The 25,211-nt window shown below is 39.4% G+C and overlaps 1 protein-coding gene and 1 long non-coding RNA gene across 3 annotated transcripts in view; one reads left to right on the top strand and one right to left on the bottom strand.

Annotated features, from left to right (window-relative positions):
• Nucleotides 1–5,419: 5,419 nt before the first annotated feature.
• LOC124410108 (bone morphogenetic protein 1) overlaps nt 5,420–25,211 on the top strand; it is a 28,973-nt gene continuing 9,181 nt past the window's right edge. The window contains exons 1-4 of one of the 2 annotated variants that reach the window (XM_046888271.1): nt 5,420–5,957; nt 21,729–21,881; nt 22,087–22,291; nt 23,110–23,373. In XM_046888271.1, the coding sequence (XP_046744227.1) occupies nt 5,777–5,957; nt 21,729–21,881; nt 22,087–22,291; nt 23,110–23,373 (803 nt within the window). In that variant the 5' untranslated portion in view covers nt 5,420–5,776. Of the gene's footprint in view, nt 5,958–20,318; nt 20,857–21,728; nt 21,882–22,086; nt 22,292–23,109; nt 23,374–25,211 lie in introns of those variants that run through there. The other variant, XM_046888270.1, reaches the window with a different exon arrangement.
• Nucleotides 8,809–24,022, bottom strand: LOC124410110. The gene is made up of 3 exons (XR_006929569.1): nt 23,837–24,022; nt 19,060–19,062; nt 8,809–8,987 (listed from the first exon to the last, which is right to left on the bottom strand). It is a non-coding gene; the product is annotated as an uncharacterized LOC124410110 (long non-coding RNA).

Genomic DNA, 25,211 nt, shown 5'->3' with positions numbered 1-25,211 from the left:
TTGGACGCCCAGGAACTCGGAAAACACAAGAAAATAAGCGTAGGACCATCGGCAGAAAAATTACGACGCAAAGACCAGCAGCAAAAAAATTGAGAAAATACGTCTTGCGTTTTTTGGCTGTAACTTTTGATCCGTTGCTCGCAGCGCCTCCGGACCGCGATCAATCGATTTCTCTCGCAAAATTACGTCGAAATAGTGCCTGAGAGAATTCATTGCAGCACTTTCCAGAATCGTCAAAATTTTCGCAAAAAATCCAAAGGGGTTAGCCTTACTTTTTTGGTCATTTTTGGAGCCGAGAATTTTTCGTCTCGGAATCGATTTGTATGACTCTTTCTAGATTAATTGGACGCCCAGGAACTCAGAAAACACAAGAAAATAAGCGTAGGACCAACAGCAGAGAAATTACGACGCAAAGACCAGCAGCAGGAAAATTGAGAAAATACGTCTTGCGTTTTTAGGCTGTAACTTTTGATCCGTTGCTCGCAGCGCATTCGGACTGCGATCAATCGATTTCTCTCGCAAAATTACGTCGGAATAGTGCCTAAAAGAATCTATTGCAGCACTTTTCAGAATCGTCGAAATTTTCGCAAAAAATCCAAAGGGGTTAGCCTTACTTTTTTGGTCATTTTTGGAGACGAGAATTTTTCGTCTCGGAATCGATTTGTATGACCCTTTCTAGATTAATTGGACGCCCAGGAACTCAGAAAACACAAGAAAATAAGCGTAGGACCAACGGCAGAAAAATTACGACGCAAAGACTAGCAGCAGAAAAATTGAGAAAATACGTCTTGCGTTTTTTGGCTGTAACTTTTGATCCGTTGCTCGCAGCGCATTCGGACTGCGATCAATCGATTTCTCTCGCAAAATTACGTCGGAATAGTGCCTGAAAGAATCCATTGCAGCACTTTCCAGAATCGTCGAAATTTTCGCAAAAAATCCAAAGGGGTTAGCCTTACTTTTTTGCTCATTTTTGGAGCCGAGAATTTTTCGTCTCGGAATCGATTTGTATGACCCTTTCTAGATTAATTGGTCGCCCAGGAACTCAGGAAACACAAGAAAAAAAGCGTAGGAACAACAGCAGAGAAATTACGACGCAAAGACCAGCAGCGGAAAAATTGAGAAAATACGTCTAGCGTTTATAGGCTGCAACTTTTGATCTGTTGCTCGCAGCGCATTCGGACTGCGATCAATCGATTTCTCTCGCAAAATTACGTCGGAATAGTGCCTGAAAGAATCTAGTGCAGCATTTTCCAGAATCGTCGAAATTTTCGCAAAAAATCCAAAGGGGTTAGCCTTACTTTTTTGGTCATTTTTGGAGCCGAGAATTTTTCGTCTCGGAATCGATTTGTATGACCCTTTCTAGAATAATTGGACGCCCAGGAACTCAGAAAACACAAGAAAAAAAGCGTAGAACCAACAGCAGAGAAATTACGACGCAAAGACTAGCAGCAGAAAAATCGAGAAAATACGTCTTTGGTTTTTTGGCTATATCTTTTGATCCGTTGCTTGCAGCGTATTGGGACTGCGCTTAATCGATTTCTCCCTTAAAATTACGTCGAAATAGTGCCCTGAAGAATTAATTACAGCACTTTTCAAAGTCGTCGAAATTTTCGATAAAAATCCAAATGGGTTAGCCTCACTTTTTTTCGCGATTTTCGGAGCTGAGAATTCCTGGTCTCCGAATTGATTTGTATGACCGTTTCTTGGCTATCTGGAACCCCAGGGACTCAAACAACACATTAAAAAAAGCGTACGACTAACAGCAGAGAAACCACGACGCAAAGTCCTGCAGCAAAAAAATTGTGAAATTACGTGCTTCGTCTTCTGACTGTCACTTCAGATGCTTTGCTTGCAGCGTATCGGGACAGCATTTCATCGATTCCTCTTGACAAACTTTTTCGGAATACTGCATTCAAAACAGTTACCAATACGGTTTCAACTTATCGGAATACTCGCTCTATATCTATCGGGGTCAGTAATGCTTTCTTTCTGGCTGAACAATCTCTTTTTTCGGAATCGCATCCATGCATAAATTTCAATGATATTTTTTCAATCGACACGCGGTTTAAATTCATTTATTATCCATTTCATAGTTGGTCTCATGAAATAGAGACAATGCAAGATCATACATTACACATTCTATTTTGCAGACGTGGGTTATACCTGTGCACAGGCTGACACATTAGATATAAATTTTAACATAATCCTCAATATGTATTGCAGTACGTTTCCTATAATTTTGCTTGTGACAATGTACACTGCACACCGATTCCTCTTCATCATGATCAGCCTACCTACGTAATCAGCAATCGTATCTCCGCATCACACTCTTTTCCCTATTTAAATTTTTTTCTCCATTTTCACCTAATTATCACACACCTACACTTGAACACCTATATCAGAATCACGGCATATTGAATAAATCGTAAATTTGAGTTCTGCATGCATGATCTAGCTTCCTCGCCTCTGCTAGAATCCGTTTTAAATCACTTATATTTTTGACGTCATTTTTCATTCGTTTCTCATAAGATGAATCTTGCTGTTTTCGCCTTTTGTACAACGATTCATGTGATTGGACTTTGAGAAATGCAAAATAGCCATTTAGAACACCAAAGGACCAATATCTGAAATAACAACAAAAAAATTGCTTATTTTTAGCGTAACTTGGATGCGTTGCTCGCAGGGTGTTTGCACTGTAGGCAATTAATTCCTGCAGCAAAATCACCTGGATTCAATGCAATAAAGAATCGATCTCAGCACAATTCAAAATTGTCAGACTTTAGTCAGCATTCTACCAAGGCCCAGTCGAAAAAGGTGGAGTTTTAATCACAGCAATGATTTACCATAATTATGTTGTGACCAACGATACCGTGGTACCGTTCGAAGACGGGCGTTCTAAAACGGAAACTCTGTTAACAACTGTGGATCCTATCACATTAAGGATTCAGAAATTTCGATACAAGCATGCTTTTGAGTAAAGCAACAGTTGCGTAAGTTTGAGAATTCAAGGATCTTTTACTCCACCCGTTGGCTAGTGAGACGAAATGATATCGTTGCGATTTTTTTATTTTTTTTATGGCTTACCGAAAATGTTTTAATCGAGAGATTTACCGAGGATATTTGCCGAGTCATTGTCAATACCTAAGGATGATTTGATTCTCACACGTTTACGTAACGCGTATTCACAAATAAGAGATTTGAAAGTCTCTCACATTTTATTGATATATTTGAGAAAATTTGAATATGGATATTTTCTATTGGCAATACGCCGTATTCTATGATATGTAGGTACGCCATGTTTCAAACATCTTATTACAACAAACCCGAATCGCTGCTATCGAAGCATGAATTTTTTACGCAAGTCCCTCTCATCGTTATCGATTGCTCCAAGTAGAATAAATCACTGAAAACTCAACCAGTGGACATTCGATTGGAATTTGATGCTAGATCTGAATTTGCCTTTAATATTTCAGCATATAGCTTGATACAGTCCGATTAGTGAACTTTGAAAAAAATAGTAGAAGGTAATTTATTCAACTTATGAATAAGTGACATGATCCTGAATTATCGTATTATCTAGGAAACAATTTATAACTAAGAGTAAATAAAAAGTAAATTATTCAACTTAGGTAACTTAGGTTAAAAAAGGTAATTCATTCAACTTATGAATAAGTGACATGATCCTGAATTATCGTATTATCTAGGAAACAATTTATAACTAGGAGTAAATAGAAAGATATTCGAAGTATCCTTCTATTATTTTTATTTCAAAGACAATATTCAATCTCCAACTTACGGCGAAAATCGGAAACAGACCAGATCTTATCGGTTGATGGTGTGAGATTGGTCGGTGAAACAGATCAACGATTGATCGGTGAAAATTCGGGTGTCTTCCCCAGTGATCAAAATCTACAACAAATGATAATTAATTAATGATTTTCTGCGCCGCTCGCGATTACAATTCCAGTTTAATGGTATAGAAGGACTCCCCTTTAGTACAAATAGACTGATTACCTCTGTAGCTAACACTGACTTTAAGTAAAGTAGGATTTGTTAATACAATAGAGTTCACTCTGCGGATAAGGAAGGGATTCTACCCCAGAAGCTCCGTTTCATAGCGACTACTAGGCTCTTTTAAACTACTCTCAAAAAATTCATCGCAAGAATCTCCGTACGCATAGATATTAATATTTGAACACAAATTTCCTTAGAAATGAGCTGAGACTGTATACCATTGATAAGTGTTTAAATGCCGATGCAGTTGTAATCATAGTCTGCAGAAAAAATGTTGCGAATTTGTTCATGATGCGATTTTACGTACATTTTATCGATATTATAATATAATTGAAGTTGGGCAATATTTTCTGTACTTTATTGCATTGGCATTTATACTATTCCATAAATATGTACTGTTGTAATAATTCATTGATGCATTTAGACTTTACACGAGGCATTATGTAAGCTCTGAATTGCGGCGCAAAGAAATAACTACACATATACGTTGACAGACGTGCGGGCGTGGCTATAAGCGATGTAATTAAAATTATTATACACACACGCACAAACTTGAAATCACATGAATCTAATTAGCGAGGAAATAGAATTACGTCTGTCAGAACTGGCGTGATGCAGTGTAGCCGCGTTATACCGCTTCGGTGGACCGCGTTTTGCAGTGTTGCTGTTTCGCAACGATATTAGTTTTCACGCTGCGGATGGTGAAATAACGACACGTAAGTCGCGCCTAATACATGATTATCCAATAGAGAAAAAGCCGGGCGATTAATTACTATAGCAGAGCTTAAGCTGCAAAAAGTGAAATATTTTACGCAATGCGAAGCTCGATATCTGATCTGGGTTCGGGAATCCAGTAGAATCGTAGATCTGGTAAAAGTATCACATGCGTAATTTGGACCCTGTGAAAATTTTTGAAGCATATACCACGAGCCTATAGCTGGATGCGGCAAGTGCGCAGATGCGAGAGCTTCGGTTCGTAGGGGTGTCGGTTGACGGGGGCGGGATCGAGGTTAAAGAAAGTTGCCGCCGACGCCGAGAGCAATCCGCGCTCTTCGCCGAGCCGGGAAGGTCAGTGCAGGGTGGTGCAGGGAGAGTCGCGAGCGACGAAGATCGGTGGAAGAAGCGGAGGAGGAGGAGGAGGAGGAGGAGGAGGAGGAGCAGGAGGCGACGCCGTGGAATCCTTCGGGAGTTTTTCCAGGACTCTTTCGGGATTCCGATCCGGCGACAGGCTCCACGAGGCGCTGAGCGCGACTCGCGTCGTCCGGCGATGCCGGCGAGTCGAAGGCGAGGCTGACTCTGACCGAGATCCGAACTTTGACCGAACGGCGCGGCGCGTCGGCTCTCTTTCATTAGCGGAGCCAAGTCCCGGCTCGCCCCCGCCGCCCCCGCCGCCCCTCGACGCCGGCGATCCGCCCGCTGCGCCCCGAGGAAGGCCAGAGCGCTTTCGGCCGCCCCCGCGCCTGTCTCGAGTCAGTTTGCCCGCGGATCCTCCGCCGTCCCGAGTCGCGTCGCCTTCCGGTTTCCCGCCGACATCCGAGCCGCGCTTCCAGCCGAGCTTTTCCGGCACGAGGTCGCCCGGAGCGTCGGAAAGCGCGCGGAGTTGCGGAAGATGTGAAAAAGTTCCTCGCGAAGCATCGAAAGCTCCCCGACGCCTCTCCCGCATCCCCGAGAGCCGAGATCGGCGCCCTGAGTGATCGCGTGTTACGAGTCGGAGTCAAGTTCGATCCGTCGATTCGAATCGGCCGGAGGTTCGAAGGCTGGCATGGGGTCGACGCCGATCCTCCTCGCCCTCCTCGCCCTTCTCGCCCTGCTCGTCGGCGCCGAGACGCGGGCGGCAAAACCCGAATCGAGCAACCGGCAGCGCTTTACGATCGAGCAGCTCTTCTCGATCGAGTTTCCAACCCTCATCACCGGCGACCTGGACCTCGACGTCTGCAAGGCTGGTCAGTAATTTACTCAATTACCTCTCAAGAAAACATCAGTGTTCCTCGTCGATCACCATCCTTCTTCCTCGCTCTATAATAAGCAGTGAAATCTCGCCGCCACGAGGCGTCGTGCTATGCAAGACTTGTATAGGCGCCGCCAAAAGTCCGCGTACAACGATCTTTAATCTAATAATCGAAACGCAGTCACCGCAGGTCGAGCGCAGTTTTTTGTATTCGGCATTTCGAGGGGACGGAATACGCCGTCCCTCGGCCGCAGCCTGCATGCATAGATAAATCATACATTGTACAAAATACACGCACGCGACAATTCGCGAGTCCTAGACGTGATATAGATCCAACCCAACGACGCGACGGCTCAACAGCACGCGGCAGAACACCCGCGTGTACTTTTTGCTCGTTAGCATTACCGTTCAGGAATTCCAAAGCCATAATTTATACGCGCTTGTAACTAGTACGCACGGAAATACATTTCTCTCTTTGCTATAAACGCTACGAAAAATCGCGTTGATCATTTGCAAGTACTTTCTGGCTCAAGTACGCAGAATTCAAGGTCCACACTTCGAATTCAAATAGCACACGAACTTATCGTTTACTCAAATCCGAGCGCCTCATGAATACGTAAATTATGGAGGGGTAAATATTTATCAGGGGGTTGTTTCTCCGTGCGAAACGGACTTGGCCGGTGAAAATAATCCCTTCGCTTCTGTATTTATCACTTAACGACACCCTTCTACATGTGCCTAACTATTTACCGACTGGCGGTTTGCAGCGTTAATTAATGAACTCGCGGGGTGCACAACTACATGAAATGTCAGAGGGACAACTTGACGAATTAACTGCGAAAAAGGCTTAGCGAACACTCGGTACAGCGACTTCAGCGTAACATACCTTCTTCGTTCTGCAGTGGCCTCTCGTAACTTCCTGCGCGCCAACTTCTCTCTTGCAGTTTCGCGGTTCCACCGCAACCCCTTCAGTAGGAAGTTACACAGAGTCGTCAATTTTTTCGCTGCATTTTGTCATCCCTGTATTTGACGTCGTACCGAAATTGAGAGGAAGATCCGAGAAAGGGATCCGATTTCGACTGATGTTCAAAGGACTTGAGCACAGTGACACAGACAGACTCTCTTCCATGCCCCAAATAGACGAGTTCGGATCTGCGCAACGAGGCCATTAGACTCCTTTGATCCGCAACCTGGGACCGTTTCGAAACTTATAATACCGCCAGCTCGGATTCGTCGTGTGTGAAAGGCATTTCTATCCAGGCAGATGATATAACTTCGCCTTCTGATTCGTCACCGGTGTCGAATACTGCGATGACTCAAAATTCCTCGCACAGCGAAAATGTAATTGTACACTTTTTTCTCTTGCTGCTTATTATTTCAGAAAAAAAATTCTCCCTAACTAGAAAAGCTGCTGAGGCAGAATTTATAAGCATCTTAATAATCGATCACGCTCCCCAAGTTTGGAAATTTATTATAATCCTATGTCTGTATGTATGTGTGTTTTGAATAAAGAGCCTTTCAAGCCTCAAAATTGACGATGTGTGCGTATTTCGCAAGCAACAGCTATGCCTATATAAGAGATCCGAACTTTAGGAGGCGAGATCAATACGCGAAACTTGCGAAAACAACTTGCCATCTTGACTGGCTAAGACGTACATCGCCGACGCAATGTACTGACTTAAACAGTTTTTAATTTATTTATTTGTTTTCATTTTTGCGTGATGATCTGGATTTTCATACGAGTTTCAATCGACTGATTTAAAATCCTATCTACAACGTGTTTCGAACCGTATAATATCAAAGTCACAGTATCATACTAGCATAAAAAGAAATCTCTGTCAGCATGAAATATCCAATATCGATAAATACATATTGACACAGTATATAAAACACGCATTGGGGTTTTGATGTTTCAGAAAAGTGAATAAAAATTGATTGTTTCTTCGGCTTTTATCGCCTTGCAAAATTCCCATTACGAATCATCAGCAGAGATCATGTAAGGTTGCTTTTTATCTACGTTTTTTTTTTTTTTTTACTTGTGCGAATCCATTTAACATAATAACATCCGTCAATCGATTCACGCGTCATTCTTGATTTCATCATCATCATCATCATCATCATCATCGTCGCGTGTTGTCGTGAAAGGCACTGATTATTTAGTCTTCATTGTGACTGGGAACGGCAGTAAACAAATACTGATAGCCACAAACTGTTTGTTCGTTCCATCTGCTCTGTATAATATAATATTCCCTAAACTACCTTCTACACTCTAATTTTTTTTTCAAATTTACTCACTCATTTCAAATATTTTTGTATGGTGTTTAGCAATATAGTGGAACAAAAATCTCTCTGACTATAAGACGGTGAAAAATTTGATATGCTGTATAAAATCGATATCATTTCTTGCATTTCCCAAGAACGTGAGTTGTAAAAGATGTAAGAATGTCAAATTTGAGATAAAAGTTGGGAAACATACGAAAAACACTTGCTATTAAGGTTCCTCAGTATCTACCTGAAACAGATTATGTGGTTGGAAAAATCAGACTTTTCCACATCGAAAACAGCTTCTATGGTACATTTTTTTTCTCGCTATTAGTTGGCAACAATAAGAAATCAAAAGTGAAAATCAGCCCACTACAAATTAAAAAATTGAAGGTCTGAAACTTGCAGGGTTTTTGCGTATAAGTACATGATATGAAATTTTAAAATTGTAGAAAAATTGAAATCCCGGACCCAGATCGTTAGCAAATGATCGATAGACCTGCCGATGCGTATAATATTGGTATACCAGATCATGCCTTCCTTTCTATCAAGCTTCCCAAACATCACAGCCATTGCATATACCGTTTCGTCCGATAAGTTTAATCACCCTTCCCAGCGTCCTTCCTCGGTCTCAAGTGACTCAAGGGTGAAAACCGAAGCTGCTTCGTTGATCATGGCGACCAACGATCTCGTTCAAGATCAGCCGCGAACGAGGAGAACAATAAGGAGGAGGAGGAGCATGCGACGAATCTCCCCTCATCTTCTGGAAAGAGAGAAAGAGAGAGAAAGAGAGAAAGATAGAGAGAAGGAGGGAGGGCTGGATGGATGTATAGATAGATGAATATATATATATATAGCCTAGAACGATATTAGACAGTGAAAATTAAAAATGAATTAGTCTGTGACTAAAAGAGATATAATTAACAATATAATAGTAGCAATTGATAGTAAAGAATTAAACAACTAGAGTAGCCATCGCCTAACATTCGATCACAAGCACGCAAAATCGAGAGTAAGAAAAGAGAGAAAGAGAGGAAGAGAGAGAGAGTTGAAGAGATAAAAGAGCCTCTTGTCACGAGGATAGCCTTTAAGGTCTCCACTCAATATATATACATACCTTCAATAGTGCCTAGGCAGCAAGCAATCGTCGAACTGAATACAATAGTTTTATCCGGTATCCTCGTTTACCAGATCCTAGTCTTCGTTTCTTTCCAGAACTTTATTGCTACTCACCGTCGCGAAGGCTGTTGCAGCCAAAAGTTCGCGGAGAGGTTTTTATCAGTTTACTATATTTTAGTTAGTTTGATCAAAATTAAGCTTTACGTTGCAGTGACAATTGCTTTTAATCCGTTTATTCAATATATTAATTATATATTAATAATGAATAATTAATATGTACGTAAGGATCAAACCCGTTCTTCACAACCAAAGATTTACAAAGATCACACAGTTCGGAAACATGAATGATAAAATAGCTATTCAAAAAATAAAAAACTGAAGTTTGTTAATTCGATTCAATTTTACTGATGTTATTTTTTTCGCGCCAATTTTTTTTTTTCCAAGGGGAAGAATAATGCGGAATTCTTGCTTCATATGTTGGTAGATTAAGACGTGTACACTGAACTCGTCATCACAAGTATAAAAATTGGGTCAGAACGTAGTAATTTAATCATTTTTAATGTTCTGATCACAAAGCCTTTTCTCAAAACATCAATTTCAATTTATGTTCTTCCATGAAATTTCTTTCGTATAACATCACTATCACTGGCAAAAATATCATCGCTGGAGATCTCTTGACCCCTTAATTCTTCTCTTTTCCAAACTTTTGATTTGCACGTTTCAGTTGATTCAGTCTTAAAAAAAAATCATGCGTACGAATGAATATACTGCTGAGTGCACTTCTGGTGTGAATCAGGCGATTCTTTTTTTTTATTCACTTTAGATGGATGAATAATTTATTTAGAGATATGGATGTGCACACGAATGTACCTACAATATACACGTATGTATCTGCACTTGTGATACGGCTTGTTTCCAAGTTTCACCACAGCTTCCACACAACACAACAATTCAGCAGCAGAAACTGGGTCGCGAGTGCTTTACTTTTATTAGCCAAAGAGTGGGTGTAAGCGTGAGTTCTCAACCCCCGTTCTATTGTCTTTTCCGAACGAAACACCACCCAACGCGGTGGGGTTGGTAAAAATAACTCTATTCACATTTGCAAGCTTCCTTTACCATCCAGCCGTGTTTTGTGTTTGCAAATTTTTAGTTGCGTACGTACAGTATATTGTAAATCACCAAAATATGTTGAAAGAATGTCGATAACCACTGAAAAATCCTGAATTGGTTTAAAAAACAAGCGAAGTTAAATTTGAACACAGATTTTTCTCTCCCTGGACGAACAATTTTTATTAATCAATGAATTATTCTTATGAAATGTTTAGAATAGGCTTAGAATACGTTTTTCGCTCGGTTCGCTGTGTGGTTAAAAGACTATATTTCGAATGTTAAAATGTAAACTGTTATTAAAAATTTATTAAACATGGTATTCTAATCGATCGTTTGATTATTATAATTCTTTTAAATCACCTCCATGGGGTGTTTCACACGCTTTTGGCATTCCACTACTAATTCCTGTGACTGCGTAAGCGTCAAACAAGTTTCGCTCTGAAAGCGCGCTTTAGGTCTTTGTCAAACTGCAATTACCGATAAGCCCAGAAACCGTGTGGATAATGTACGTAGAAACTGATTTTCTAGGCGATCGTATAATCGCTGTAAGACCGAGTTTCGCATACAAGCTGCATGCACGACGTACGTTACATGCGAATCTATATAACAGCGAACAGCCGAGACTTTGGAACGAGCTTAAGCTCCCCGCTTAAAGGGGAGATTCAAATCCGTATCGAGTTCAAAGTTGAGCTAATTAATTCAGTATATCCTTTCGCATTAGGCGCCTCTCAAGGGGTGCCGCAGTGACGATTAAATTTCACTTTGATAAACAATCAGAGTCTGAAAGTAGACGATAGAAAAATAATAAATTCATCATAATTTATAAATATGTACTATATTTTTACTCTCAACTATTGAATTGGAATATTTGTTACTGGCATAATCAAATTCTCTTTTCTGTTTAAACTATTAATTATATCACTTTTCACGTGTTCCATAGTATTCTTTTATTATTTATTATTATTGTGTATTATATATTAATATATATTATAATATAATATATTTCTATTTTACTCATGCACTCTAAGCCAGATATATTCTAATCAACGATTATTATCGTCGTTATTGAATAATTTAAGCGATCGGGTGCGATTATTTTACAATCACATTCTGCGATATTATTTTACATCCTTTGTTAATAAACGAATTCGATTCTCATCGTGAGGCGTCTTAACATAATTTTTACATGCTGTATGTACGTTTCTGATTTCTTAGAACTCTAAAAACAGTTCTAATAGCGATCTGCAACCAGTTCAAGGTCACGTCGAAAGCCACGACTTTGTCGATAATTAATACTCATAAAGGCGATATTATCTCTGTGAGAAGACGCTGCAGCAGTTGGGAAACGTCAGAATTTCAATCCAGACAGGATAATAATAATAGTTAAAAAATAAAAGAAAAACAACAATTAATCAAATTTATTCAGCTTGATTCACGACAATTATTTTTGAAATTTATTGATTTAATTTTGTTAACAAAATATTATGGAAGTCAGGAATAATTTGCGGTAGAGTAAGTATTTCAAACACGTTGAAAATGAAAATTGGGGGAAAAATGAAGAAACGACGACACGAAGAAAAATTAAAATAATTAGAATTGAAAGACTTACCCGTGTTGGATTGAAAAATCATCCTGTATTCCGGGGAAACCTTCCCGAAGGATTCCTGTCAAGTATAACGTCGAGGGTCGAGCTCCTGCGGATTCAGCATCTATCCATCTCAAAATCCTTCCAGTGCAGTAGCAGCTATCTAGTTACCGAATGACCGCGTTGCCAAATAGCTCTTCTAGATTCAATTACGGAGTTGGTAAATAGGAAAAAGGGAGAACGAAATAGAACAAGGAAAAAAAGATGCAAAGAAAAAAGTTATACAGCGCGTTGAAAAACATATCGAGGCAATAAATATTTTCATATCTCTTTGAATCCAAAGTTATTAAAACTGTAATTAACGAAAACTATCATTAACAATATCTCTCGCGACATGTGAATGTAAAATTTTGATTTCATTTTACTTTTATAATGAGCAGTGAGAACGAAATTCAATCACCAATTACTTTTCTAATTTACGTATATGTTAAATTAAATTTTCTGGAAATCTTTGATCTCAAGTCTATAATTAAGATTAGTAAAATCTTGATGGGTTAGTGTATAAAAGCGAATGGATATTTTGTGAGCTAAAATATTTTATGGCTACAAAAAATCTGACGTTGCGGGTGGCTTACGGAGAATTCAAGTATGAAAAAGAAAGCCCTAGAGGATCAAGATAGGTGAAAGCATACACAATTTTCAGAGAAGAAATTATTCCCCAATCTGATAAAATAGACGCATTTATTTGGAATATCGTGCTATATTGTCGTTAAAATTTTCCGTTCTGTTAGACTGTTTTTTATACTTTCAAAAAAAAAAAAAAAAAATCAATTTAATTAACTTCAGTCAGACGGTCTTTTTGAGATGTTCGATTCTCCCCTTAGTTTTGACTCGAAAGTTCTTCTACAAAGACTGTACATTCGATATTGATCCAGAACAAAAGTAATTTATATAAATTGTCGGACAAAAGACGATATTTCATATAATCATTTTAATACCGTAAAATTGTTTATTAAAATCAATTTTACTCACTAATCAAAATGCAAGTATAAAGCCAGGTCATCTTCTAAAGAACTAAAACTTGCTTGGTATAGCCACGAATAGAGAAATGTATTACATAAGTCATACATATAATAACATGATTAGGCGGTTCGGATTTAGTAAGTTGTATTGTTTTCCATTCGGCATAATTTATTATATACACGATATATATATATATATACACAAAAATTTATGTAAATATTAACAATATCCGTGAGCAGTCTATAAGGTGTCACGCTACACTTCTATTAGCCGTATCAAATTTCCCGTCGAGGTATTCCATTTCAGCGATGAGTGTATAAACGTATATATACACATATGTATACATATATAGTTATATAACCAGGTATATAAGTACATACACCGGCTACGCCTCGTACATAGATAGAGGAGCATAAACCATCGGCTGGATTAAAGAGGGATGAGGACCACAGACGAGTTTTTGTCGCAGTTCTCTTTATATTTTACATATGTATCGTGTATATACGGTATACCTAAGGAAAACGCGTACATAACAGCGTCTACGTACATATACCTGAGTATATACGGATGCCAGTCTCACTGTAAGTTGTCGACGATTCTAACGGATTTCGAAGAAACGCGTGATAAGCTGCAGTATAATTGAGAGGAAGAAAAAAAGAGAGAGAGAGAGAGAGATAGAGAAGGGGAGAGAAAATTGAAGTATATACTTTTAGTTGAAGTTGACCGAAATATTATGTATATATACATTGTACGTACCTCAGCAAGAAAAATATAGATCCGAGCGAATTGCAAATGGAGTCTAGAGAAATAACGAGCAAAAACAATTTTTTCCCCAAGCCTCCAAAGAATTGAAGATGGAATTGAAATGATAAAAAAAAAGAGGAAATGTTAAATTCCTGAAAAATTCAGCGGAATGTTTTTATTACTTTACGCAAAGTTTTACAATACGTATAGGCGATATAAGACTAATTCTAACATCAACGAACGCAAAGGAGGAGCACAGGAAAAAAATATTAATAACTGCAGAAAAAGAAAAATTGTATGAAAGAAGAGAAGAGAGATTTTGCAGGAAACTTTGCAGCTTGAAGGGACCTGAGATAAATTCGATCTGCGCAATTATGGTATCTTGACCGTATAATTATAATGATTAGTGCAATTTATCGCGCGGTATGCGGATAATGTAATATCTACCATTTGCAAAATGGGGATTTATTTTTTCTGCCTGACGTGCGAGTATTTCGCTGTAATCTCGTGGCAAATTATATCACTTATAAAATCATTGGTTCAGTCGACATGGAAAGCCACGTGTATATATATTCAGTATACAACAATGTATACATACATATATAATATATACATATATATATATACGTAAGAGATATGTTTGAAACTTGAGCTAAGATTTTCCTGTTAAACGAACTGAATTGAAAAGAATAAAGCAAAAAAGCTCCATCGAGTCGAGAGGTAAAAAATGGAGAAGCTGAAAGCTTCAGCTTTTCATTTCTCTTTCTTTTGAAAGCTAAATTTCATCGATCATTCTTGTAGCTACTTGGTATAATGTACGTGTTTAAGTGTATTCAAACTTCCTTTTCAAACTTGTTAAACAATCGATTTTATTTTAATATCACATTATTTTAATAGGAAAAAAACAAAGAATAATCGAACGAAATTATTAACATTACGCTACGAGTTTACCTTATTAGTTCAGTTATTTTAAATACAAATTCTTATTTCATTATTATATAACTATCGACATGCCATAATTGATTAGTGATGGATGTTAAAGGCTGAGAATTTGAAGCTAGTAATTAACTCGACGATTTGAAAGCTATTTTTATTCCTTCCAAGTCGCCAGCTTGCAGGATGCGAATGTCTTTAATTGTTGTTTTAATTTTATTATCAGTTTTTACCTTTCAAATTCGTTAATTGACACGAGGATTTTGTTTTCATTCAAAATTTATTTGAATAAATTATTACAATGATGAGAAATGTTATAAAAAGGGTTTCGATTGTAGTTTTAGCATGAAAGAGTCGATTACAGTGGAGAAGGAAAAAGCAATAATATACGATTCATCTGCGATTTGTAAAGTAAGCGGTTTGCATCATATATAGGAAGAAGGAACAAACAAGATCTCGTTTCAATTTCCAACCGACAATTAATCGCAAGAAATTGCTGCAGCGTTCAGCATATATACAGAAGCGGTGATTGTTAGACTGCGAAATCGTCGCGGAAATTATCGCGAGAATCGCAATTGAAAATGGGGTGAGGGTGATTAAGAACTGGAATGACATCACGATGAGATTGTAATTTCCCCGTTTTCTCATCGAGAAGAAATAAGAGGAAAAGTAGACAATAAAATCCAATTGAAATTACATCGAAAGAATCCTCTTCAAAAATCATTCTTTCGCCTCAGACCTTCTACTAAAAATGGCAATGAATTCCAGATTCCGTTGTAACGAAATAGAGATTCTCAGAAACAAAAACGAAAAACTGATCAAACAATACGTAAAAGTAATTGATGTGATTTAATCCTAATCTTTATTTTTATAATTCAAGTTCTACTTCCATGAACTTTTCTAACCAAAATTATGTTTCTCATTGAGTAAAAACGTCCTTAACTTTGTTTTCCAACTATCGTTGTATCATTTTCTAGTCACGGATTTATTATTTGGACGGTATTTTTCATTTTCACTCTCCTGCATCTCGATATCCGATATCATCTTTGCCGCATAAACATATCCTGAAATACAAAACACCGTTCAAGTTTAGCTGCGTGAAAAGTAAAGTTAAGGAGGCCATCGTCACCAGGTCGTGTCGCGCAAGAACGGAAGAACACTTATTCCGACCGAGGCTACTTCCTCTCTCCCTCTCTCTCCCTCTCTCTCAATTTTTCCCTCCCTTTTTTATCCCTCTTTTTCATTTTTATTATTCCTTCTGGTCTTTCTTACTCTCCCCAAGATTGACACACTACCTACAGCTGGCGGCTTTGGAAAGAAGGGACGAACGTGAGGACGTCAAAGACGCTGAGATTAGGTCGCATCGCTGATAATGTGGAACATGTATAGGTCTCACGCGTGTCCTCGAATGCACACGCGTACACACGTTAGATATATGTATAGGGTGATAAATTTGTAACACATTAACATGTAGGATAGAATGAAACGGATCAGAATATTAGAATATCACAACTTTTTTCCCATTTCATACCTTCGAGGTCATTTCTAATTTGAATTACTGAACTGCAGCTACCGTGATACACTTATACTAATTTTTTAGGTAAGAAAAGGAAATTAATAAACACCGATTACGGCGATGAATATAATTATTCTACACGTGAATCAGAAGCCATAATGGAAAAAGGCAAGGAAACGTTCAAACAATTTTAGTCATGGAATTTGCGCGTTTGATAGTACAGTTAACACGAATGAAAAAACATCTTGAACAACCATGTGATGGAAATGGGTTTGAACAAATTTGAGTCCATGCCAATTCAGCTAACCTCCAGACCACAACATTTTTAATTGGTTTTGTGATTTTTTCTGTTGTTGTCCTTGCTCTGAAAAATTTTTCTGAATTTTTTCAGAAATGTAGAAAGAATAAAAAATCTTAACTCAGAAACGGTTGTTCCGAAAAATCTGAAATAATTCATAAAAATGTTTAAGAGAAAAAAATTACCAAAAGCAAATCAAAAATGTTATTGTCTGGAGGCTGGCTGAATTGACCTATAAATAATATTCCCACTTTTTCTTAAATTGTTGATATTTTAGCTTATGTTTAAAAAAATTTCTCCAATTGATTTCCATTACACAGCAAAGATATTGTTTCTTTCTTGCATGCTAACGTTTCATTCATACTTCAGGATTTGGACGGTATCGCAGGGCGAGTAGCGACGTTAAGGTGAGTCTTATGCAACTCAAGCGCGGGGTAAACGGTGCTTGCAAAAGTTACGCAACTTCCACAGCTGCAAGTACAGAAACTGCACACACTCGCGATTATACGTGCGAACGCGTATATCATGTACGGTACACGTCCATTTACCTTGCGCCGCATGAAGAGGCTTCTCGATATTGAAATCAATACGCGACACGAAACTGCAGTCACTTCTGCAGACGGTAGAAATTACCCGAGTGCACGTGAGTGTCCAAATCGTATATTCAAGCCTCGGCGAATCATCTTCGTTGCACGAAATCTGGAAGAATTTGTGTTCCGGTGAACAACCGTGCGAATGATTGATGGCTGAGAAGAGAGAGAAAACGTTATTTTTTTTCTCTGTCTTTGGTAACATTACCGCGTGATTCTATGAAAGAACAGGCGCGTCGTCGACAAAATGAAACTAGAAACGACCTGCATGGTGTACGTATAAGGTATAAAACTGGATTCTGGCCGTGACTTATCACGCTCCAATTCAAGTAGCTGTGTGCACTGCAAGCTCTGCCATGCCTTCTACGTCTGCGTTCATTAAAGTTTCATTTCTGTGAAACGGTGAAAAAGAAAAGAGTGAAAAAGTTGAATTAGAAGTAAAATTAAAAGCTGTGAATAATTGTTGGTGATGAATGAGAGTGAGATCGACAGAAAATGATGCGAGATTAAAGAAACTTTGCAAGTACAAGCGAGTTAAAAAATTCGTTTCACAAAAATATGACAAATATGCATAATTCAAATGGAACGTCTTTAAGACGTAAAAGACGCCGTGAAATTTAACTATAGTTAAACTCAGAAATTTTCAGATATATACAAACGATATTTTTCACGACGTATTGGCTTTTGGAGAAAAATAAAAAATAAACTCATACGCGATTAATAATCGCAAACTGCGATTTGTTGCATCTCTGATCGTTTTGTACTTGCAGGCTTTTATTCGAAAGATTATATATGAAGAAAGACTTACTTCTGCATCGCAGCAATCCCACCTTGATTGTGTAATGTCCTGAACATTTATCGAAGCCTTTCGAAGGTTAAAAAATTGAGGGCTTCAATAGTGATCTGCAGTCATAAGGCAGAATTCACATGTGGCGAATTGAATGACTGGGGATTTACCGACAGCTGTCCCAATTTATGATAATACAGAAATTTCGTGAAACTGTAATCACAAGTACTTTTTAAAACGATTGTGAGTAAGAATTGAAACAGCCACTCTAAATTGATTATTTACCTCTTTGTTCCCATCGAAGAATCCAAATCCATGGGATTTTCAAAATGGCTATGAAAGCTCTGAGAAAATTCAGAACCCAAGTTTTTCACATCGGAAGTTGATGCCGATAAGAAACTCTCAAAACCCCATAATAATTTCCAAAATGTCCATACCAATTCCCAAGATTCCACAAAAAGTTAACGAAACCCCGCTGACACTTACGTGTTAAACCCTATTAAAAAAAAAAAGAAAAAAAAAGTCTTAATTTCAGAACGAAATAAAAATCGACGATACTTATTTGACAAAATTAGAGATGAAATAGGTAAATGAGAGCCTGATGCAATTCATTTGGTTTTTGAATAGTATTTCGCAGATTTTTCCCCCAGAATTAAAAAGGGGCGTGGTTATAGACGATATCGATATCGATTTCGCGTGAACATTGATATGCGCATACAGCTCTGTACACACAATTATACGTAACAACGATGGCAGAACTCTGAAAATTCCTATCGCTTGAACAACGCATTTATATGCGCACTATGTTGTATAATTTGGTATATGCTATTAATTAATGGGCCCCCCTGCGTCACGTTCGCAAATGCAGTAACGGGTGGCTGCGCTCCACCCTATTTCACCTAAACGTGAATTCGGGGGTGCCTGTCGAATGATTGCGTTTGTGTACCTGAGCAGCCATGCCGTGTGTCCACGGTTCCCATTGCGACGTGAGTAGAGCTCTATGTACCTACACATGTGACCGACAACACGGAAGTTCACACAAGCGATTAATCGATTCGTGTGTGTTTGTCACGGAGGCACACGCGGCTGTAAGCTATCATCGTTTTTCGTGCGATTTGCATAGATTATACATCCTGCAGAGCCGGGGGGCAAAAACCCTCGTAAACTACCGAGAATAAAAAACGTTGGGTTGGATACATCATGAATGCATGAAGCGTTTCGTTGAAATCGACAGCTTACACGTAACTTTGATCTCTGATAATATCTACGGTCCGTTTTACTGTCTGCATCGAATTTTGCCTAACTCGTAAAACTCGATCTCATTTTTTTTTTTTTACAAATTTTTATCCCGTATCCGTTTATTTACAATGTCTTCGTAATTTTTCTTTCTCCTAAAATTCGGACGAACGTAGATTGTGAAAAATATTCGACAGAAAACGCGATGAATTCTGCGGTTTTATGCAAATGGAACTAATTTTTTTTTTTCATTTTGATCAATCCATTTCGAACAACCTTACGTAGAATTTTTCAACTACACACTTGTAAGTACACTTTGATAGATTCCAACATTCTACTCATAAATGATACCAACAAACAAAATTATGTAGTAGTAAAAAAAAAAAAAAAAAAAATCCAATCGTATGGTATGTTTGAAGTGTTGAAATTCTTATATTTTTAGACCTTATTCTGTTTGAAAACATTATGATATTATGTCACTAATGTATACCTTCACTTTCGAAAACTCGGAGTACCAAAGCTAAGAGTCGTTTCAACTACATTATTTTTAGAAAACAGACTTCTTCAAGCTATCAAAGACCTTCTAAGATGACCAAATTTTCATCGGTCGTCTTTTCACCGTCATTCAGTGTTTGAAACGTTATTCGGTGCATTTGAGACTCTTAAACATCTACATCTATTCACGCGGTAACGGTTCGAGCTCTGTATACGAAATGCGCAGGTGCCTCTGTGGCTCAGTGGCGCAGCGGCGGGGGTTGACGGGGGCGGGATCGGGGTTGAAGAAAGTTGCCGCCGACGCCGAGAGCAATCCGCGCTCTTCGCCGAGCCGGGAAGGTCAGTGCTGGGTGGTGCAGGGAGAGTCGCGAGCGACGAAGATCGGAGGAAGAAGCGGAGGAGGAGGAGGAGCAGGAGGCGACGCCGTGGAATCCTTCGGGAGTTTTTCCAGGACTCTTTCGGGATTCCGATCCGGCGACAGGCTCCACGAGGCGCTGAGCGCGACTCGCGTCGTCCGGCGATGCCGGCGAGTCGAAGGCGAGGCTGACTCTGACCGAGATCCGAACTTTGACCGAACGGCGCGGCGCGTCGGCTCTCTTTCATTAGCGGAGCCAAGTCCCGGCTCGCCCCCGCCGCCCCCGCCGCCCCTCGACGCCGGCGATCCGCCCGCTGCGCCCCGAGGAAGGCCAGAGCGCTTTCGGCCGCCCCCGCGCCTGTCTCGAGTCAGTTTGCCCGCGGATCCTCCGCCGTCCCGAGTCGCGTCGCCTTCCGGTTTCCCGCCGACATCCGAGCCGCGCTTCCAGCCGAGCTTTTCCGGCACGAGGTCGCCCGGAGCGTCGGAAAGCGCGCGGAGTTGCGGAAGATGTGAAAAAGTTCCTCGCGAAGCATCGAAAGCTCCCCGACGCCTCTCCCGCATCCCCGAGAGCCGAGATCGGCGCCCTGAGTGATCGCGTGTTACGAGTCGGAGTCAAGTTCGATCCGTCGATTCGAATCGGCCGGAGGTTCGAAGGCTGGCATGGGGTCGACGCCGATCCTCCTCGCCCTCCTCGCCCTTCTCGCCCTGCTCGTCGGCGCCGAGACGCGGGCGGCAAAACCCGAATCGAGCAACCGGCAGCGCTTTACGATCGAGCAGCTCTTCTCGATCGAGTTTCCAACCCTCATCACCGGCGACCTGGACCTCGACGTCTGCAAGGCTGGTCGGTAACGAGTCTTCTGTTGTAGTAGAAAATGTAGTGGATGGCGTGAGAAGATCAGTGCTCGATGATTAAGAACTCAACTCATGACACGTCGTTGGAAGATAATGTTCGATCAGAGATAAAGTCGAACAACGTGTACGCAACGATTATGTACACAATTCGTGTTATTGTGAACTCGGCTTTAATTCTATAATGCATATAGATATTATTTCCAAGAAGAGGTCGAAAGCTAGATAGCGAATGCTCGGCTGTTTACATTCACCAACGATTTGAGAATGGCTTCTCGTCTCGTTTCTCTTCTGTTTCTCCTCTTTTTTTGTGTCCAGACCGATAACTCAGTTTGATTTATGGCAAACGATAATTCAGTGTGTCTCTGACGCTCAGGCGTCCTTAGACCTCTTCGCCGAGTGTCTTTATACGAGATAAGCTCGGAGTGGTCACGGTTACTGCCTCTAACTGCGATCAACAGCCTATGTATAAACGACGATTCTTGATCATTTCAAATTACCACGCTCTATTCAATTTTTCACCTGCTAGTTTTCAATTTCCTTACTCCTTCTCTCCTGGATCCACAAAATGCGTCAAGTAGGGTCTCAAAATATTGTCAAAAATAATTAATCATCAATTCATGCCCAAACAGCTGTATTTTTGATCCATGAAACCCCAGTAATGAATTGACAACGGTTTCAACGAAAAAACTTATCGTCTTTCTGAAAAATATTTGAAATCCTTTAACAGAACTTTGAAATAAAAATACTCTTCCTAATTAAATTGGGACGTATTTATACCACAAAGTCAATAATTGTACCAAATCTGAATTTGAATGTTGTTAATGTCATTTTCCTAGTATGCAATTCAAGGTCTAATTACAGGTGGTTTTCTCGGTGATATCGCATTGCCAAATATCAAATACGAGACAGAATGGCGACAGCAAAAGCTCAACAAAAGCTACCTCGAAGAGTTGGAGAAATACAGAGACGAGATTCTGAACGAGGGTCTTCAAGTCGAAGAAGAAGGCCTCACGGGTTCGTACAACATTCACTTAAAATTTTCTATATTATTCAGATATATTTTTTCATAGGTTCGGATGTCTCTTTCACTGATTGTAAATAAAATTTCACTTTTCGAAAGGATTAATCAATGAATTTGACTTTGCGGTTTCACTGGTTTTTCACGTTACCGAAAAAACCAGGAGAAAATAAAAAAAAAACTTGGGTGTTTTCCCCGCAGAGGTCTTGCAGTTCAAAAAGAAACATGATGGGGCTGAAGGATTCAGCTCGGAGGAGGCAGGACTTCACCTGACCGAGGGAGGCTCGGAGGGAATCATGGTTAGCAGAAACGAGTACGAAATCGGAGGATCCGACTTTGGTGAAGCCTTTGAGTTCAGTCCAACGGAGACGAAGAACTCGCCGGCGAACTACGGGGTTGATTCAGGGTGGGTAGGACCTTCGATTCGTAGCTCAAGTCCTTGCACAGAATCCAAGTTCGCACTTTAATTACACAAGTTGTGATTTCTATGGGAATTTTTCACTCGCTTTGGAGTCTCGCCGCTATTTGGGACGAGAACAAAAGGCCAATTTCCATAATTTAATTACAACAGGGAATTCTAAAAATGAGAGAATGAAATTAACGGCGTCGGAGGGGGAGGAAAAAAATTTGCGCAGAAGAAAAAAAAGAAATTGAAACAAGATTGAAATGCAGAAATATGTCGGACGATTTAAAAAAATCTGGTTTCAATCAAATTTTGTTAAAACAGAATATCTCTTTGACTGAGTAAGAAATTTGAAACCCACAAGTGCCAATGAAAAAATCATGATGATTCATACTTCGAGAACTTTACTTATCAATTGCATGATATTCCACCGTTTTTTCGATTCGAAAAATGCAATGTTTGTTCAATTCGAGTGAATTGTAGCTTAATTTCTCCGTATAAAATGAATTCCTTACAAATCTTTCATGGAATTTGTTGCAAATAGAATAAGGTCTTATCGAAATTTGATAAACTATACGATTTTCTTTTTAAAGGAATAGAATAATGGATATATTTATTCTACCAATACGTTTTACTAATAAAGCTTTCTTTGTTTGAGTCAGTAAACTAGAATTCCAACTTTCATTTTTATAAAAATTCAACTCATCCATCGATTAGACCAATTGATCAGTGTTTAAACCCTGATTTCATCAACTGTCTAATTTCCCGGCATTTTATCTGGGACTCAAGCATTCAGCTCTGATATCCATTATCGTTTTAAGATCGAGTAAAGTAGAGAAGAAGGAATCATCGCGCGTGAGGCACGCCGATCATCGAAGCAATCGAGATCACCGGATCGACGCGGTGGAAACCGAGAGTAAAAATCTCCGGAAAAATTCAGAACCGACCGAATTACCACGGGAAGTAAGATTACGCCATCCGGGTTACCAAGAAGCATCATCCGGACCCACGTCTCAGCTCCCTGAAATTTCGGAGTCGGAAAACGGCGGGAATAAAAAACGTCGTCGTCGGCATCAGAGACACAGGTACTATTTTCACTCAGATCATATCACGTTGAATTGAATTTTTTCCTGCATTTTATGCTAAAAAAATTTCTCACTCGGATGTTAATTGTTGATAGTATATATAACGTGGATGATATTATATATTGCGGTAAATTTACACGTAAAAGAAATTTTTCAAAAGCGTTCAATACATTTTTCGAACAAGAGGAGAAAAAAAATCAGTTACCTGTTTCTGCAGGGCCCAAATTCAAAAAGTTTTTCGGCGAGTTAGCGAGACCACCGAAGCATCGCATCTATATATATATATAAGCGAGCTAATACGTTGAGCTATTAATCTCCGGGGTTCAGGTTAGGCTTCGGCTTCAGGTTTAGCTTCGGGACAAATATCAGGCGTCATTCGTACCCTGCGCTATGTATATATATATATATATATATATATATATATACACACACACACACATACGTATATATACATGCAGATAACGTGCGTCGAAGAACAGAGATTCGACGTGGCCTTTCTCCGGAACGTTCAGATCTGCGCCTTTGTAGGGTCTCCGGCTCATTTCCCATTGTGCCAGGATTGATATATCGACGCATTGCCGAATAAAAAAGACTTCAATTCAAGCGGTCCATCGTCGACCGGGAGCAAAATTCTCCCTTCAAAATTAGACGTGTGCCTTTTTTTTTTTCTTTTCTTTTCTTTTTTGCAGTGACGATGAGTAGAGAAGATAAATATTCAATGCAATATCGTTTTACCAATGAAGAGAAAGATTTGAAACAATTTACTGAAGATCAAATTCAGGCATGAATATTACTTCGAGAATCGATAACAGATTTATTAGATTAGTCTAAAGCTATTGTGAAAGTCCACCAATTTTCGCAAACTTTTATTTCACGAAAGGAAAAAAGCGACTCCTGCAATGCACGCGTTGACGATTCGCGGTGTGATTCGCGAATTCAAAAGCAAACGTGCAAACCCGCGGAAGTCCGGAGCAGCTAGCGCGAGCTTGCAAGCCCCCATAGAGCCGGGGTCCCTTGTGAGCCGTAATGGTGGCCCGACAGAGATAATGGAATGATCTATGCGTCGTGCAAAAGCCGCACTGCACGATTGAAACCTACGTCAAGTACCTGGAAAACTAGACGTCGTTTCCATTCAGACAATGGAAGTTACCGAGAGAAAGAACTTTAGTTACTCTGGCTTAAATTATGTGTATATAATAATCATAATATCGATGCATGTGTGGATTATATCTATAGGTATGTACGTATGTAGGCGAGCCTGTGAAAGCGTCAAACACGGCGAATTGCGGATCCGGATCTGGCGAACAATTCGCTTACTTGATTATGCCGGACTTTATCCTGGAAGTGGGCCAATTTCATCCGTTTTATCGACACGTATGTCGACGTGCAGGGTCGAGCTTAAATAGTGCGATTATGATTCAAATTTTGATAGAAATTTCTCACGAAGCCAACCGCTGCAGTTAATTGCAGCGGAAATTTTTTGCAATGGCTTGTAGAGTCCCTCAAATTTTCAACGATTACGAATTTCAACCCGTGATTAAAAGTGTAGTTTCGAAAAATTTTCATATTGAGTCTGTTTTCTTTTGCTCGATTTTTTCTTCTACCTTATATTATCCACTTTTGAGCTTTTATTATTTCTCAAAAAGTGTAACATTTTTTCAGCACTCATTCCTGCTCATACTGTGAATCGAATTATCGATCTTATCGAATATTCTTTCATATCATACTGAATCAACGCTGCGAATTGATTTCCTATTACACTGTAGGTCAATTAAATAAATTATCTGGGTGTACTAAAGAAAACAAAATTCCATTCAACCAAAAACATTTTCCATGAT

This window comes from Diprion similis, chromosome 8, assembly GCF_021155765.1.
Source record: "Diprion similis isolate iyDipSimi1 chromosome 8, iyDipSimi1.1, whole genome shotgun sequence".
Classification (NCBI taxonomy): domain Eukaryota; kingdom Metazoa; phylum Arthropoda; class Insecta; order Hymenoptera; family Diprionidae; genus Diprion; species Diprion similis.
The sequence above is the reverse complement of the archived record's forward strand: the minus strand, read 5'-3'. Positions and strand labels throughout refer to the sequence as shown.